The 19,840-nt window shown below is 30.1% G+C and overlaps 2 protein-coding genes across 2 annotated transcripts; both read right to left on the minus strand.

The window, feature by feature from the left end:
- Positions 1-790: 790 nt before the first annotated feature.
- Positions 791-8,200, minus strand: LOC132918214 (alpha-(1,6)-fucosyltransferase-like). The gene is made up of 10 exons (XM_060979349.1): positions 8,003-8,200; positions 7,213-7,448; positions 6,340-6,361; positions 4,563-4,913; positions 3,975-4,176; positions 3,307-3,571; positions 2,480-2,647; positions 2,276-2,426; positions 1,248-1,511; positions 791-1,160 (listed from the first exon to the last, which is right to left on the minus strand). Exons 2-10 carry the CDS (start codon positions 7,425-7,427, stop codon positions 1,083-1,085), a joined length of 1,716 nt encoding a protein of 571 aa, XP_060835332.1. The 5' UTR covers positions 7,428-7,448; positions 8,003-8,200; the 3' UTR covers positions 791-1,082.
- A 6,983-nt stretch (positions 8,201-15,183) lies between these two features.
- On the minus strand, positions 15,184-18,971 carry LOC132921971 (uncharacterized). Its single transcript, XM_060985247.1, has 3 exons — positions 18,813-18,971; positions 16,509-18,503; positions 15,184-16,146 (listed from the first exon to the last, which is right to left on the minus strand). Exons 1-3 carry the CDS (start codon positions 18,822-18,824, stop codon positions 15,928-15,930), a joined length of 2,226 nt encoding a protein of 741 aa, XP_060841230.1. The 5' UTR covers positions 18,825-18,971; the 3' UTR covers positions 15,184-15,927.
- Between the last annotated feature and the right edge of the window lie 869 nt (positions 18,972-19,840).

Consider the following 19,840-nt stretch of genomic DNA (forward strand, 5'->3'; position numbering starts at 1 on the left):
CACATATCAGGATTAAGTTGATTTTTACCTTCTTCTTCTTCTTCTTCTTCTTCTTCCTAGGCTACTAGCGGTCCATTGAGGACCATCGCCGCTTCTAAAATGCCTTTCCACTTCTCCCTATCTAATGCCGCTTCCATATCTAGCAACGGGTTGATCTTCTTTAGATCTTTTTCTATTCTATCACACCATCTCTGCCGGGGTCTGTCTCTTGGTCTTTTCCCCGTTATTTTGCTTTCCATGACTTTCTTAATTAACGTGTCTTCGGCTCGCCAGATATGACCTGCCCATTCCAACCTCTTTCTGATTAAGAAATGTCGTATACTCGGTTTATTGTATAGTTGCCGTAAATTTTCATTGATTTTTACCTTACAGTTTTATATTAAGTTCATTCATATACTTCAATATATCAAAAAATAACGCCAGTTTAGAAATCCGAGATTATTTTAAAGAAATATTTTTAAGCATAGAAAGCGTCTTTTCCCTTTTATTTTGAAAAATCTTATAGTTTTTGACGTAATAAATAATGTACAATTCAATCATTTAATTATCATATATAATATATATAATGTGTAGATTTAAGAAAATAGCTAAAAATATGATATATAGTTCAATTTAATTGTCATTTTGGAGCGAGCCACATGGAATAGTCACGCAGGCCGCTATTTGTCGACCACCGTTATACAGTATACAATATAATATACAATTTGATTTTGGCTGAATATTTTCGTTCTTATAAACATAATTTATTGGATAAAGTAAATATATTATTTATAAGACATTGAGTTCGTATATTATCCGAATAATTTGTAAATATTATTATCTATGGCCGAGTAGAATGTAGCAAAATTAAATAAAATAAAGATTAATAATTTAATAAGCTAATAGAATCTTATTTATAAATCTTATTCTTATTTTTAAAACTATGGTTTGGTTTTTTGAACCTTATTTATAAAGTCATAGCATATACAATAAATGTTTTTATTTTATCATTTTTTTGTATTTCAGTTCATCAATCGTCCTTATAATGTTCATAAGCTATATTATAATGTTTTAATAAATATTAGTATAATATATGAATACAATTATTCTTCTAATTCTTCGGCGCTTATTTTAATGTCAGGATAACTGGTAAACGACATAATTTCCATTTTTTGGGTTACCTACAACAATATTCAATACATTATATAAATATAATACACTAAATGCATTTAATAATTACGTTATGCAAACAATAACTAGTAATCTACCTTAAAAGTAGGATACAGAAGAGATTTGTTTGTTCTCAAATTTATTCCCTTTGAATAACCATTCCATAGATTATTAATAACTTCGATTTCGTCGCCCACTTGTAGATCCATCTCTTGCGGTCCGTTTGCTTTATGAGGCAATACAGCAACATTCAATCTACGAATTTGGTTGTTAAAATAATATACGTCATCTAGCGAAGCAAACTGAGCTGATGCATCTTCAAATTTGATACCATTCATTATTTCATAAGCCAATCGGCATACCTTAAAGGAGAAGTTAGGTGTTAAAAATGTCAAGTTTTTATTTCAATATATCAAACAAATTTTAATTCAATTTGGTTTATCTAACTTTTTTAAAAAAATTTAAAATTTTAAAATTCACGATTTATATTTTCTTAATTATAATATATAATTGAAGCTAATAGAAACTTAAGCTTCTAAACACAAGTTTATATATTATCATACATTCACGTTGTATTAATTTGTCCAATTATGCTTCATTTCTGTGATTACCAATATCAATATTTATAATAATTTATTAATTACAAAAATTGATAACTCATAATACAGAAAAATTATTTAAAATAAAAAATAGATTAAATAAATGAAATGCATAGTAATTGTATTTTAAAATATATATAAATTCATAAAGTCAATAATAAAAGAAGATAAAAATAAAAATATGAGTACCTATATAATATAACTTCACAATAGCTAATATTAAAATATACTAACATATGACTATAAGTTATAAGTACTTTAAGAAACTGCAAAATGTTTTATTAATTGAATACTAATTAATATTGTTAATACATATAATTTAATATACATAATATAATAATTGGATTATATTTATTTTGATTTCTTGTATACACAAGTTGAACACAATTTTTATGGAATTATATAGTTAATTATTACTGATTAAAAAACTTTTATAAATCAAGAATAAACTTAATAATATTCGGTCACTTGAAGAATGGGTTTATCTAATGTGTTGTAATTTTAGTAAAATAATGATTTTGACGTACATGTGATGAAAAAGTGCAAACTAAATAGTCACACCGAGATAAAAAATATATATCAATGTTGATATTCATAATGGAATTGTCCAACTCTCGGGATTTTACGGACTCAGTTTCTGATAATTCTGCATCTCCTAGTATTTGGTATTCAGGATACCTAAGACATAGTACTGTTATAATTATGTAAAAAAAAAATCAACTTTAACTTGCTTGTCATAAGCTTCATTAAATAACGTTGGGTCGTCTGTAGCTAAATAAATTTTTTTGGGGTTAAATATGCCATTTGATTCTTGTAGCTTGTAATAATCTTCGACGTGGTACATGTATTCTTCTAGTGTATGAAACGGACTTATATTGTCGGTTCGTCTGATGTGCACGCTAAAAAATGTATAATTATTTATACCAATTTTACAGTGTTTTTGTAATTTTATAATAAACCTAAGCTCTGCATACTTTGTATTAACTGTGATAAGTCTTTTCCATCATTCATTGATGTTTATCAGACTACCACAGAAGGAATAGATGTTTTTTTAGCGAGTTTTTAGTTAATACTAATAATACTCTATCTAAGTAACACGGCGTATTGTATATGCAATTTTAATACTTCGTTTTACATATTAATATTATTATTATTAGGCACAACATAATATTAATTATGATAGTGAATGGTAGCAAATAATTATTATCATAATATCATGTTTTATGAGTATTTTACCATATTATTAACTGTTTTAGTAAATTAAAAATAATAAATAGTATTTACATCAATGATATACTATTTAGTTTTATATTATATTATTTTGTAAAAAAAAATTTTATTTTTAGTTCAATATTTATTTCAATTTATCCTCCCCGTTATATGGTGATATATAGTGTATGATGTTTTTAACAATTTTTTAAAGAATAAGTACACCTTTTGATCGACAATACGTATTAAAAATTATTGAATTATTATGACGAGCAAATTTGTTTTATATAAATGACATCTGACGTCCAAAAAATGTCAAAGTATATAAATTATAGATAATAATATTTACCCGACAACTGGGCCACTGAATTCGAAAAAGTTTTCGTAAATTTCAAAAATGTCAATAGTTGATATTTGTGGCCGTATTATATAGTTGACGAATTGGCCAATCAACCAAACGGCAGGATCGCCGTGCAAGACGTTTAATCTATGGCTCAAGTCTTCGGGCAGTATTAGCGGATTAAACGGCTTTGGCTGTGGTTTTTGCTCACGATTTGGGCCACCAAGCTCTGTGATGGGAAGACTAAGATTCACCACTTGAACACTTTCATCGCCTATATATGAATGGAAACATTATTTTATAATATCGCATATTTGTACTAGTACTTATTTGTTAATGGCCAATCTTGTAATATGTTTGAGTAGATAAGAGTATTTAAATAGTTTTCTAGTATTTTAAATATTTCCTAAGTATTTGTTTATTTTATTTAAAAGTACTTTTTTCGAAAGATATTTATTTCGAAACGCAATAGGGTTTAATTATTTAAAAAACCGTATCTCATATCTGTAGTAGAAAAATGTATTCAAATATAAAGGCACTTTTGAATGAAATTTCACATGTCTTGACGGACTGATGATAAATCAGTTACAATATAAAATAACAATTCTAAAATTATTTTTTTTAATACTACCTGTAATGCCGTCGGAAAACATGGTTATAATGAAAAATAATATTACCTGGCCAAGGCAGAACCGTTTCGTTTCTGTTTATTGACGTGCATATATTGCTTAGCGGGAAAAACAGCGATGTAAATCCATCACTAGTGAACCCCCAATTATGGGGATTGTCTAGGACCAAAGTTCTCTTGGTAGCGTATGCTACAACCATGCAATTGACGAGATGGTGTAGGCGACAACCATATCCACACGACCGATGGTCCTAAGCGTAAACAGTCGAATATACGACTCATACTTTTGCAAGGTCTGTCATACTAACAATCCGACTTAAACATTTTGACTCCAAATTAAATTTTATTTTGTTAAAAGTCTAAAAACAATTTTGTTTTTAATCTCGCCTTTAGCACACCAGCTGCATCTTAAAGAACAAAAATTGAAATTGCTATGTGCTTGGTTAGAAACTAAAATATGTTATTATGAAAACAAAATATTTTTAAAAATATATTATTTAATTTGGAGTAGAAATTTTTATGTCGGGGCGCTGGTGTGACGAACCTGCATATTTTTGCATACAATTCTACGACGGAAGTTATGCATATTACAGATTTTTGATAAGTATACTAATATTATGTAGACATTGATATTTACTGAGATTAAGTTGCACGCGAGTTTTTTCGCTTTGGAACAGTCTTGCGGATTTTGTAAAATTCTTATCCTTTTTTTGACTAGAGTACTCAAATAGATGTATTCTTTTCGTCTCCACTGTGCATAGCCATCGACTTCGGTCAGTTTGTCGATGTCATTCAATAATGATCTATAATGTTCGTCAATAGTTGTTTTCATATGAATTATAAACGGTAATTTTTTTTTGACCGATGTCGCCAATAACTGCAGTTCAAAACTGATGTAGTACCAAAACTCCTTCATGTTGGAATAAATGCGGCGACGTAGAAGTTCATAATCTTCAGACGGTCCGTTTAATTGTTTTTGTTTTGAGTTCTATAATATATTTAATATTTTGATTAACATGTATATAAATGCGTTTATATACGGTATCCGGTATCTAACAAATTTTATTATTATCTTTTTTTAACTATTAAGAATATTTTAGATTCTGAACGGAGTATTGAATTTATTGGTTTTAAAATGACGTAGTGTATATTTTGTGTGATGTCTCGGATCTCTTTAGGAGTAGTAAAAATACTTTGATCTCTAACTCTGAGAGTTGTTCTCAAAGGCGTAGCCAGGGGGAGGGGTTCAGGGTTCAGGGTTCAGACCCCCGACATTTTTTCTTGAAATAAAATTGAATAGGTTTAAATGCCTATTATATTTAAAACTTGTATAATATAACATATATTTTATACTCTAACCCCCCAGAATTTTTTTCTGGCTACGGTCATGGTTGTTCTAGTGGATAAAATTGCTAGTTAGTACTTTGAAGTGACCCAGAGTGAAAAATTTCCAGGTACTTTTCAAAATAATAAACAATTTTAAATCTTTTTTATTATATATTATTAATATCAGTCTATAGTCTATACATATATATAATATCTATTTCATTGATTATAGTTGGGTATTCATGGATTTAAAGGTAATGTTTTTACTTATTAGTTATTATTAATACAGCCAATCACTGATGTATTTCAATAAATAAATATTTTTTTTGTAACTATATTTTTATGTTTATCTTATAAAAATTGAAATGCATATTTTTGCATATTTTGGTAAACAAAATGCATGTTTTACAATTTTTATTGCATACAAATCCCTGGTAATTAATTATTGTTACAGTTATGACTATTATTACAATAAGTAATGAGTTAAATTATTTTGATTTATTAAGTACAAAAATAATATCAATTGTACGACAATTTTAGTTGAAATATTGTGGTTACTAGTGATAAGAAGTTATTTGATAACATTAATTAACGACAGTAGTGCTATATCACGGTATTGTCACAGTTAATGGTTAGTGTACGACACTGCACGTCGTGTACGGTATGATGATCCTATAGTACCATTAACGTTATCAGTTATAAATAAACAATAATTGTATATTCATCCATTTGTGACATAATAGTAACAGATTTGGTTTTTTATAGTATCGGTCCAACCCTAATTTGAACAAAATGGCCATAGTTTTGAAGAAGTATTATTATTCTATAATCAGAAAGCTTAGAAACAAATATTTTGACACAAATTAGGTGGACAGTATTATTCTAAAATCGATTTCTATTGAGGATATTGAATTTCAAAATAGGTATGTACATCAACGTACATTTTATAAAACATATTTTAAGTGAGATGCACATATTTTTATAATTTTAATTGATGTAACAAAAGCTATTTTATAATACATCAAAATAATATGAAAATCTTCGGTTAATGAAAAAACGATACTATAAATGTATACGCGGATACTTACACTATTTTTGAAGATTCTTAGTCTGAAAACATATTATATTTATGTACAAAAAAAAAAATAATAAACATTATATAATATTTATTATGATAATCATGTATGGTAAATATGTATGATAGGGTGTCCCACGGAGATCTGTCAAATGAAATAATAAAATAAATTTTGTTCCTATTAATATTTAAAAAAAATTCTTTTAAATATAATTCATAGATATTATTTGTTCTACATTTTTAGTATAGGTACATTTGTTATTTTTTAATACCGAAAATAAAAAATTTAAAAATGTATAAACATTTTTTTTCAAAATAGCCAATTAGTAAATCTGATTTTAAAAAAAATATATGGTAAAAACATTTATTTAAATCAAGTGGCTGATTTTTTACATTTTTTTTAAATATCAATATTCCCGTTAGGTAAATTACGATCTAGTTTATGTGTTAAAAACATTAAAATTTCAAAAAAGATACATTTTTTTAAAAATATTTTATATGAACATTTTTAAATAGGTGCATGTTAATCTAATTATTTTTTTATTGTATTACATAAACTAGATCTTAATTTACTCAACGAGAATATTAATATTTAAAAAAATTGTAAAAATCAGCCACTTGATTTAAATAAATGTTTGTACCATCTAAAATTTTTTTTAAATTAGATTCACATATTGGCTATTTTGAATATTTTTGACATTTTTTTATCAATTTTTTAGTTTTTCATTTTCAGTATTAAAAAATTAAAAACTAAAAATGTAGCGCAAGTGTCTATGAATTATATTTAAAAGAATGTTTTTAAAAATATTAATTAGAACAAAAGTTATTTCATTTGTCAGATCTCCGAGGGACACTCTATAATAAGTATGTAATATAGTGTACCTACCTTTGAGTTAAGCCGATAACTTGTTGTTTTAGTTCAACATTATTTTTATGCAGATTATCGAGTTCTAAAAGAACATTGGTTAACTTTTCTTTTAGATTTTCTTCAAAGATATCATCTGCTTCTTGTCGTTTTCGATTAATATTCACCAACAGCAAATAAATCCATAAAAGTATAAAAAGAATAATAATTTTCTGCCAGAATTGATAAATCTTCATTTTATTTCTTGATAATAGTTTCTGTTAAAAGTTGTACGAATATGATTAGAGGTACATAATATAATATGAAAAATGAGTCAACTTTTATTCATTAATTAATGTTTAGATAATTTTTGGAAACTTTGATTTGTTTATAAAACGCCAAGATGAATAAAAATAAAACATTTGTGTTTTGAACGTATGAATATTTTTAAATTTGTTTTAATTATAGTCACGTATTTTTATAAAATTATAACGAAGCCTTGTAAATATAAAAAAACACATCTTAAGTAGCTAGTTAATATGTATATAATAATATTTAGAAGGCATATAAAATTGTATGATGCACGTAATTTAATCATGTTTATTTTTATCTCGATAGATGTATAATATGATAATAATAATATATTATATAATATTTATTTACATAATAATATAATATTTTATCAACTTATGTTGAATATTGTTAAATATTGTATATTATGAGTACGGCAGTATCAAAATTAATAATTTTTTATCAATATTCACATATTTATTATAATATTATGTAACTAAACAATTAGTAAAAAATGAATAAATAATAAATTGATGATTACCCGATTCAAAGTCTTATTATTTGAACAAAATTGAAATCTCCAGGCTCATATTATAATATTCCACGGTACATTAAAAGTAAACAATGACAATTCTACGCAAAAATAACGTTAAAATTATTCTGTCTTCCTATTCTTATCTGTATAAAACGGTATGTTGGGTTTTTATCGTTTCACGTAACTAATTATTTTCAATTTTCGAATAAATTTAAATTACACAGGAACATTATATTAAAATAATTATTCATTTTACGATTTTATACTATTATTATGGCCGTACTACAGGTGTATTGCCACATGTGTCAACAAACCACTACTATAAATCGTTTGAGGTTGATAAACACGTATAAAACAATTAAAATTATAAAATAATATTTTAATCAGATATTTATAATTATTTTTTTCGTTATAATATCAAATATAATAATAAGTAAATATACTAGTATTTTCATAGACGGAGCACAGTATTCTAATGCATTTTATGTGGCTAAAATATTTTTTGGGCGTGGTGACAAAATTAGGTAAAGAAATCTGTGTGGTCGGCGGTGGTTCTCAAAGAATCGAGTTTCGCGACCACAACTGGCAGGCGTAGGGAGCGACTACTTGTCATACTTACCAGACAATGTTTACCACATAAGGTCTATTTTTCATTGTCAAAATACACGAGATACATCGAAGCTGTGAACCCAAATTCAGTGTTATCTCTTATAACTTATTAGTAACGGAGTTACGATCATCGATAAAAATATTGCAATATTATTATCATAGAATTTAAGTATTTACGAATTAAACTGACATAACTTCTTCCCGTTTTGATTTCACATGACTTCGTCAAGACCATTTTTTTGTTGTATTTTTCATCGTCTGGCAAACGACCGGACATTTCGGCCATTTATTGAGGTCAATTTAAGTAATGTAGACGGTTGTTGGTGGACAAGCGTCAGCAGTAAAAAGAACGAACGCCTTATTTATCTACTTATATGAAATCTATTAGACCGGTATAGGTTGATTGTCAGCATAATATTCAGTTGAATTTTTTTTTACCATCCATTTTAGAAAAATAAAAACACAACAGTCTATTGAGGCTATTAAATTCATATTATATATATATATATATATATATACAATGTTTTACTTATGCTTGGGTCAGTGTGTTTACATTAGATTACGTATTTTATTTTGGCTCCATATAATCAATATTGCTTATATTTTCAATATGTTTATTTTTAAATATGAAGTCATAATAATATCATTTGTGTTTTAGCTACAATTATATTATATTTATACTGCACTGGAATGGGCGCATAGATAGCAAACATATTATGTTTAACTTTAATTTATTAAGTATAAATATTATATTTAAATCATAAAATTGTATAATAATATTATTAAGTGAAAAATATTATACTGACACATTATTTAAAATTAAAATGTTTATGCTTTTTGAAATATTAAGTTGAAATAATAATTATGTTTAATAAATCTGTGGCTTGATGCGAAAGGAGCCAATGTTAAAAATTAACATTGTTGAAAAATTAATTTTAAAATAGGCCAATTAAAAAAAATATATAACAATAATGGGTTTAACGTTTAGTTTTTGAATTACGACGAATTCATTTGTTTTCCATCCTTAATTTAATGAAACAAATTGTACTTCTCGAAACAAGGAAATGTATTACTTTACATTATTTTATCGATCTTCTTGATAGATAATAAAATATTATTAATAATTGGTATTGGAAAAAATTAAAATATAAAATAAATATATTTAATACTTAAGCAAATTAACATTTTATCAAAACCTATTAATAATATTCAATAAAATGTATTGTTTGCAATGTTTGTAACTTATAAACTTATATATTTATAAGCTCTATCGATTGACTTCAAAATGGCCAATATACATATTAATTTGGCATACCGTGTAGTGCATAAGAGATATAGGCTGTTTTAACATATTAAGTAATGTAATCAAATATTAATGGTATTGGTCAAATAAATTCAAATTCGTACAAGGGCGACATTGGCCCTTCTTACATCAAACCACAAAAATATAATATATAATATAATACATGAAGCTAGTATATACCTATATTTTATTGTATAATTTATATAAAATATTTTCTGTTTACTTTCCCTGCAATATTATTAAAGCGGTATTAATATTTTTTATTCTATACGTATAAAATGTCTATTAAACGAGTTCAACTAGTTAAAACTTTTGCTGAATCGAAGACAATATAATTATTATTATGCACACTATTTACTTAGAATATATTATAGGTACCTATATAAATGTATATTATGTTGTTTAGACTTCAGAATATATAATTTATTCCAATATGATTAGATATGTACCTACAAATAGTTTTGAACGTAATATCCTACATAATTAATGATTAAGAATAATAACGTGACTATTTGTGTGAAATGTATAATTATATTCAATGAAAGTGTTCAGACACGAAGGCATACTATAACACTAATTTACACGTGTCCAAATAAGTCATTTCACCGTACACCTGCGAAGACTTATAACGACGGAAATCGTATAACGATATAATATATACATAACGATGTACACGTTGTGTATATTATTTTGCAAAATATTGGTTAATAGTTTGATACGACGTAAACTGGTTTATTTGACAGATTTCAACTGCTCTATTTGTCGAGCCGCAATATTATAATTTAATACATACATTATATATAATGCGTTTTTTTCATCGTATTACTATGCGATATCGCCGTAGTATTGAAGCTAATAATAATAATATAATGTATAAGTATTACATTTTTATAATCATAATCGGATTTAGGGTAAGGTTGTCCTATAATGGGGTAATAATACATCAATATCGATGTCTATTAGTAGTCGTTGAGCAACTTTAATTAATATACAAACTATTATACATATTATATAATACTATACTATATATAACTATAATAATTTATATCATTTACTGATATATAATGATATATTATATTTTTTATGATTTGGTACACAACGATGTACATAATATACACATGTATCCGTTTTTACCTCCACTTATAGTACTTAGCGTAATTTACTATAAAATTGAGTGAAATCTGAAAAAATGACTTTAGAAGTACCTAATATCAATAGTTTAATTAATTTATTTTTTTAACAAGTTAGTCTAAAATCATTAGTATAAAATATAGATTGGTTTATAATGTATTCCTTAAAGCTCTAATAAAGACCAACATCCCAAACTGATTGTTTTTATTTGTGTTTTTATGAGGATCATTATTACAAAGTAAAATTTCCAATCTTAACCTTCCTGGAAGTCAAATTCCATACAGTTTATTTAGCTTAGAAGTTACTATCTGAAGTTACTTTGCTTAAAATCCGTTTGACGCAATTGTAAATAAAATAATAACAAACTTACGTATGCATTGGTTGTTTATTTTGATTAAATTATGAATATATTTTATTATATCTAATTATACTATCGATATTCATAAAAAATGAATTTAAGTTTCTTATTCATAGATAATTTTAGGATACGTACATTAATAATACAGAATACTTTATAATAACAGCTATTTTATTATAAAATCAATTAATGTAAAATAATATGTAAATTATTGAAATACTCATGATTCATAATAAAACTATTATACGTGATATCTGTGCTATTTAATTTCAATGATCTTAACGATATAACAGGCTCTATAAAATCTAATATTTTTGATTAAATATTAAAATGTATTAGTTCTAAATGATAACTATTAATTGCTTTAAGTTACTCTAATTAGTCTATTTTTTATTGTACATAATTTTTTTTACATTATATTTTATGTTATACGGCGTATTATGTAGGCAATGGAGGTGCATTGCTATGTACTTATAAAATAGTAAAACATCAAAAGTTGAATAAATAAAATAAATATTATATTTTTAATAAAATTGATTTATACAAAGAGATAATAATGAACATGGGCACATGGCCAGAAAAAACTATTGAAAAAAATGGAATTGACATGGCGCTCACGCAGTCGTGTATTCTTAATTGATGCTGATCCCTTTTAAATTTTAAAGCTTAAATTTATTATACATAATGATATTTTATATTAACTGAATTTTAATTATTATAATAAATCAAAGTTGTATTTAATTTTATTATATATAAGGTTGAATATTATGATTTATTTAAATGTTTAAACTCATAATTCGAAAGTTCTATTTTTAAAAAGACATAATTATTTATATTGTTATTACAAAAAACCTTTTTTAAAATTTTTTTACTATTTTGAATTATGACATACATTTTAATTTAATATCCCGAAGCTAACTATTTTTCTGAATACTTTGGTACATAAAAATCGAATTACGAGAAATTAGTTAATTAATAACACTTTGAACAAAATGCTGCTACATAATATGAAATTAAAAATTTACATATTATGTATATTGTCATTAAAACTAGTAAAAATTAAAAAATTAAAACGATTGAAATATAAATATTTTTTCTCGAATACATTCGATTATGTGATTATGTAAAAAAGTCTAGACTTTTCAAAATAACGAGCTTAAATACTTAAATGGATCACTTCGTTCAAATATATAAATATATAATATTTATGTAATTTTTATAGTTTAAATTATGTAAGGTTATTTAAATAATGTAAAAATATAATTGATAGTGTTTCAACTATTTTAATAATACGACAAAAATACAAGGTGAAATAGTCAATATTGGTCTAAATACATAATTGTTTTTGAAATAATTCTAAATAGTTTGTAGTTTTTATTATGTAAGATTGAATATATTTTATTATTATTTTTATTAATTTATGGTGTGTAGTGCATAATCTATTCCCGTCGAGCGTTAATCTGCATAATCAAATAAATCTTGACATCTGTTAGCGACTCACGTTCGTGTGCTTAATAATTTACATACATTTTTGATTTATAAATTGTAATAAATATTATTGTTGCAATTAGTTGTTGCGATATGGTATTGTACATAATTTACTAGCAAATTACATTTTTTAAATGTCTAATACGAATTAAAATTTAAAATGTTATGAATTATAGTGACTTTAGCATGACTCATCAGTCACAAGGTTTGCTATTTTTATTCTATAGACATTTGGATCAGGTATTTTTTAACGCATATTAATATTATTCCGTGTAAAATGAATAAGTTTGCGTTACGTACGGATGTGTTGGTGACATTATATTATTATTATCACGCGATTTTAAGCACTATTGTTAGATAATAATAATATAAAATATATTATTATCTTACAGTTTTAAGTAATTATACATTATTGGTCATTTATATTATATTTACAATGAGTACATGTACACTATGTTATTATAACCTGGTTTTACGAATAAAAAATATAATTATAAAGTATGGATACCTCTACACGTATTGAGCTGAAAGTCTCGCATCGAAAGTAAATGTTTTGTTACGTACCAGAGGGCTGTACGTGTATCGGCGTACCCGACGTGCTACAGAAATCGCGAGTTTAATTACTCATAAATTAATTTTTAATATTTGCTCAACACAAGTAATAATTATTACACCGTATACTGGTTATTCATACACATATACTCGTAACACGTATACGTATATTATATGTATATTTTACACATAGGTAACTATTTTAAACTCGTTCTTAAATACCATATTATTAACGGCTTATTACCTATGTACTGTTCGTTTTCATTACGCGCGTAATTATTTATTATATCTGTTGTGGCACTTACGTACGCGATATGTCTTCTAGTACAGTTGGATATTATTCGTATTTTCACGAGCAAAGATATCCATTACGTGTGTTTTTTAGAAAATCGCTGTAAAAACGTTTCCATTGCATCCATCATTACATAGGTACATTATAATAAAATATGTCTAACAAACGAAATGATAAGTGCTCAAAAAAATTATTTTTACATTAATCGAAAACATCCATTTGGACCGAAAAAATGTATGACTCGACATGGCGCATAATTGATAAATATAACGACGAATTAGGAAATTTTTTTACAAAAAAAACAAATCAAGCGAATGGCAGAACATTTTTGGATTTTCAAATAAAAATCTATACGTGGTACAATAAGTGTATATATCAGCATTCAGCATGTATTGTACCTTGTACGAGTAGATAATATGAGCTTTGTCGACGCTTTCTCCTTAACTGTAATTATAATTTCTAAGATTATGAAAACGTTATTTAACCACGTCGTTCGATTTGACTTAATTAACGTTCTCGAGCCTTGAGTGATCGAATTAAAATATTATATATTGCGCTGGAGCCGCCTCATACTTCACCGTCGTGTGGGTACGTTTCATTTTTTATCTCGCGGCCTCTCGCCGACAGCTCAAGGACGAAAAATATAACGCGAAGTATCCGCGCGTCGGTCAGCCGCCGCGGCGGACGATGTGCCTTTCCGTGTCACCGTAACATTCGCTTTTGCGGTCCACTTCAGTTTTACCCAGCGGGTGTTTAATAATTATAAAAAAAAATCGTCGAGACCTCGTCGCACGAACACAAATGCCTCAACCGATGCGCGATGACCGCGACATCGACGAGTCATCCGATTTCCTCGTCGTTTTCAGTCGGCCATATCTCCACGTTGTCCTGTCCGCACTACCTACCGACCAACACTACACTACTACAGGTTAGGTTAGGTTGGTTTAAAAAGGAACAATTTATATTTTACTATAAACAGGTACGAGTGCGTAATTCGCCTTAAGTGTGCATGTGTGCGTGTGTGTGTATGTGTGACAGTTCCAGGTCGGTCTCATTACGTTGCATAACTACGTTACTTCTCGTTTTGGACACACGCGTCTCGGCTATAGCAGCTGTGTACCTACGCTGACGCCGCCACATTCTCGACGGAATAGAAAATAACGCACATAAATACGCGCGGCGGCGGTTGTTTGCACACACAGTTTGCACAGGTATTACATATTATCTCTCGCTCCCACATCGGAGAGATTAACATAAATAACGAAATATATATATCAGCCTCGGGGGCGCCTCGGACCGGTTTTTCGAAGACCGACGCCACCGCACCGCCGCAGTCGCCTCACGACGACGCGTTCGGGTCACCTAAATCTTGCGGATAAGATCCCTAGAGGCTATTCCTTCCCCCCCGTCCCCCTACAGCCATCCGCCGACATTGCCGAAATAAAAACAAGATATTGTGTATTGGTAACTACGAAGTTTTCATTTATATAAGTCAAAAATCACTATTAACCTATTCTATCGTCATGGTACATAAAATAATAATATATAAAAATTAAATGAAGATTGTACACGAAGATTAATAATCATAATAATAATAATAATAAAAAAAAAAAATAATAAAATAATAATAAAAGTTTTACATCGAAAAGTATGAATATATACAATTGCATTAGGTAAAGAACTAGGAAGAACATAATTCTATTATACAATTAGACAATTATTATTATTGGTTTAACGCGTTTAATTGTGGGCTTTCGAAAAAATGAGTTATGAAACCATCGATGACGGCAGTTATTTGTACAAAGTTTAATGTATTATCGCTGATTTATCGTGTTTCATTCTTAGATAGTTTTTGTTTAAATTTAAATTAATAAAATAATTAAAATTTGAGAGTATTGATGTTTATGTATGACAAATCGACGAAAATTTAATTTCGATACGTTTTTCAATGTGGTTGTGAGATCGTTTATTTTTTATTTCGATTCAAATGAATTTTACTGATCTCGATATATGTATATATAAAAAATATTAATTTAAGGTCTAAAAATATATACGCGAAATGCGGGTAATATAATATGGCATTGATGAGTTATATGGTTGTTGCTATGATGGGACTTACGTTTTTTTTGCATATTTATATCGTAACATTCAACGTATAAAAAAAAGAGTTAAAACATTAATTAATTATACATTTAAATTTAGTATTTAGCTCCTGCTGCTGGAGTCTTGGAGACATTGGCGAAAAATCCGTTGTCCCAGTCGGCGTAGTAGGTGACAGTCCTTATGGAACCGTCAGGCTCGACAAGGCTGTATTCTCCTTTCACGACTTCACCATCACGTTCTTCTTTTTGGCTCTTCTTGTCACCTGTGTATGAATCGTCTACGCTGTATTCGTAGGCGTATCTTGGGTTCTCATCCTGAAATATGTATACAAAACACAATAAATCGCTGGGTCATGGAATTCGTATTTAGTTTATGAGACATAGTCTTTGTGTATTGCGCTAGTAAAATTACATAATGCGATTTTAGCATACGCGAGTTTGTTGGTGCAAAATAAATTATTTTCCTACGCTAAGTGATAAATATTTGTTTCCACGTTTTACTTTATGTTCTGATCAAATTTAGTTTTCTTAAGTCTATTTATAAAATATTTTACGACGAGTTTAAAATTGATATAAAATTAAATTTGAACACGTAGTTGATTTTAGTATTAAGTTTACATAACATAAAATATTGTTTTTGTAGCTAGCTTACTATTATAATATTTTATCATGCTTACGTAATTTTCCAAATGAGTGTTAACGACGTTCTTGGTTGGTCCAGTTTTTGGTGGAGTTACATAGCTTGCGTAGGTCTTAGCTGGTGCGTATGACGGGGCTGCTGGAGCGTATGATGGGGCTGCTGGAGCGTATGACGGAGCTGCTGGGCCGTATGATTGAGCTGCTGGGCCGTATGATTGAGCTGCTGAGCCGTATGATTGAGCTGCTGGTTCGTATGACGGGGCCGCCGGTGCGTATGATTGAGCTGCTGGTCCATATGATGGAGCAGGTGCAGAGGCGTACGACTGCGATGAGTAGCTTGGGGCTGAAGAGTATGATGCGGACTGGTAGCTCTGGGAAGCTGAGTACGATGGAGATGGGTAGCTGGGAGCTGCTGAGTATTCGGGGGCTGGGCCATAAGAAGCAGCTGGAGCAGAGTACACAGCGATCGGGGCAGACGAATAAGATTGTTTCGACGATGTATACGCGGCTGGCGAATATGCTGGTGCTGGTGCGTACGATTGTTTGGAGTCGTATGATGGAGCTTTGGTAACATATTCTTGCTCGTGCTCGTCACATTTTGGTGGAGCCACTGCGACGTACGATGATGGTGTGGAGTAAGCTATGGCCTTCTGTGCTGGTGCAGAGTATTCGGGTTTGGCGGCCTTGTAGCTGCTGCTCGAGTACGAGTTGTAGCTCGAAGATTGGTATTTGGGTGCGGGGGCAGAGTATTTTGGTGCAGACGGAGAAGCGTACACTGGTTCGGGAACGGCATAGCTTGGGGCTGGTGTGGAATAGCTGACCGGGGAGTATTTTGGTGCAGACGGAGAAGCGTACACTGGTTCGGGTACGGCGTAGCTTGGGGCTGGTGTGGAATAGCTGACCGGGGAGTATTTTGGTGCAGACGGAGAAGCGTACACTGGTTCGGGTACGGCGTAGCTTGGGGCTGGTGTGGAGTAGCTGGGTGGAGAGTATTTTGGTGCAGATGGTGAGGCGTATACTGGTTCAGGAACGGCGTAGCTTGGGGCTGGTGTGGAGTAGCTGGGTGGAGAGTATTTTGGTGCAGATGGTGAGGCGTATACTGGTTCGGGAACGGCGTAGCTTGGGGCTGGTCTGGAGTAACTGGACGACGAGTAGCTCGACGAGGAGTAGCTGGGTGCAGAGTATTTTGGCTGAGAGTAGCTGGCTGGTGCTGGTGAGTAAGATTGGCTGGGTACGCCGTAGCTTGGGGCGGGTGTAGAGTAGCTGGACGACGAGTAGCTGGATGAAGAGTAGCTGGATGATGAGTATTTAGGTTTGGAGTAGCTTGAAGGTGCTGAAGAGTAAGATGGGTTGGGTACAGCGTAGCTGGGAGCGGCAGTCGAGTAGCTGGATGCAGAGTATGCTGCAGGTGCTGGAGAGTAGGCAGGTTTGCTGACGTACGAATTTGGTGCTGAAGAGTATGAGTAAGATGGTGCTGGGGTGGTGTACTCGTGTTGAGAAGCGTCTTCACATTTCGGGGTGGTCACTGAGTATGGTGCAGCTGGTTTGTAATCGCCTTTGTATTCATGTGGTGTGTACTCTGTGGTACTAGAAACATATTGTGGAGTTTCGTATTTGGGTGTGGAGTACACTGCTGGTTTGTATGCTGGGGCAGAGTACGAAGCCTTTGCTGGCTTGTAGTTGTTGGTGTAGCTCGGTGAAGAGTATTTTGGGGTACTTGGCGACGCATAGCTCGGGTCAGGAACTGCGTAACTCGGAGCTGAGTAGCTCGGAGCTGAGTAACTGGCAGCCGAGTAGCTAGGTGCAGAGTAGCTGGCAGCCGAATAGCTAGGGGCTGAATAGCTTGCTGCTTCATAGCTGGGCTTGAAGTAAACTGGTTTGGGTGCTGGAGCGTAAGATACTAGACTCTGGGTGTAATCAGATTTGCTAGGTCCATATTTTGGTGGATGAGAGCACCCATCATCGTGTTGATGACTTTCTGCCTCGTATTGACAGCTGCAGCTCACGGCCAACAACAACGTAACCGCTAATACCTTTTAATCGTAAAGAAAAAAATTTTAAATACGTCGAAATCGATTTATGTAGATAATATAATTAGTATATAATACATATTGAAAATCTTATAAGTGTATAAAAATATTGTTATGTAAAATGAGTTCAAATAATTATTAACGTAACGTATATTACGAATAAGTGTAAAGAAATATAGATGTACTAATTTGTCGATTGATGTACATTATATTGTTTCGTATTTTTTTTTCAAGTTTGATTCGTAAAAATAATTAAATATTTTGAAAATAACATTTTAAAACACTTAACATTTAAAAATTGTTTTTACGTACCTTTAATTCCATAGCGGCAATTCTCTGGATGCTTGAAAAATAAACACTTAAACCCGCGAAGAAATCGAATTTATACTAACACGAAAACCAACACACTGCGCGCACGATTCGATGCGGTTCGTTAGACGGACACCAATCACTAGGTGCAAGCCCGCGTTTAAGATTTTATACATAATACATCCCACTTCTGTCATGAGGCTAAAAAAACATACCAGCGTATGGTTATCCCCTACCCGTTCCAGATTACTATCACCTTGTCACCAGTTAAAGCCCCCGAGGCGGTTTTTTGGTCCAAACGTTTGGGTGTGGTTACTAAGGGGGCCGGTTATGCGCTAGTGTGGCTATAATATGCAACAACGTTGCCCCCTGGTCAATATCGATGTTGTATAGTTATTTAATATTAGCCATCGTTTTTATCGTCAATAATTATAACGGCCACGATATATATATTTTGAAGCGGTCCATAACCACAAGACAAAATATCAATTTACAGATATTATATAGCTGCTATAACAGCCTGATGAAATATTATGTTTGTTACGAACGGCCTTGAAAACTATTAGATAACTGCCGAGCGTTCGACTTTAAAGCGTTCCAGAACGAGATTTCATTTTGTTTTGGAAAATATCGATAACGTACGCATTGTCATACGTTTAATTGTTCAAAATATTTAGCACCCACTTTCAATTAAAATCACACCTCGTTTAATTGGGATTTAGTTTTGAGCGCATTAATTTTTATGCGATGCTAATACGTCGATTAATTTATTAAGTAACGCCTTCGGTTTCCATGTTCATTAGTGATACATAAAATGATACCTCGGGGTACTTAGTTACAAGACCATTATACGATGTAATGAACAAAAATCATTAACAATTCAGTCAACGCTGACATGATATACCGGTTTTTTTTTCCCCGTTACTATTAAACGAAACACAAGTATTTGACAGTGAACATTTGTTCAATGCGTGTGGGTACCGTCGGACAATACAACAATAATAAAAATATTAAAATAGAATAATACAGAA

Source organism: Rhopalosiphum padi, chromosome 1, assembly GCF_020882245.1.
Source record: "Rhopalosiphum padi isolate XX-2018 chromosome 1, ASM2088224v1, whole genome shotgun sequence".
Lineage (NCBI taxonomy): Eukaryota > Metazoa > Arthropoda > Insecta > Hemiptera > Aphididae > Rhopalosiphum > Rhopalosiphum padi.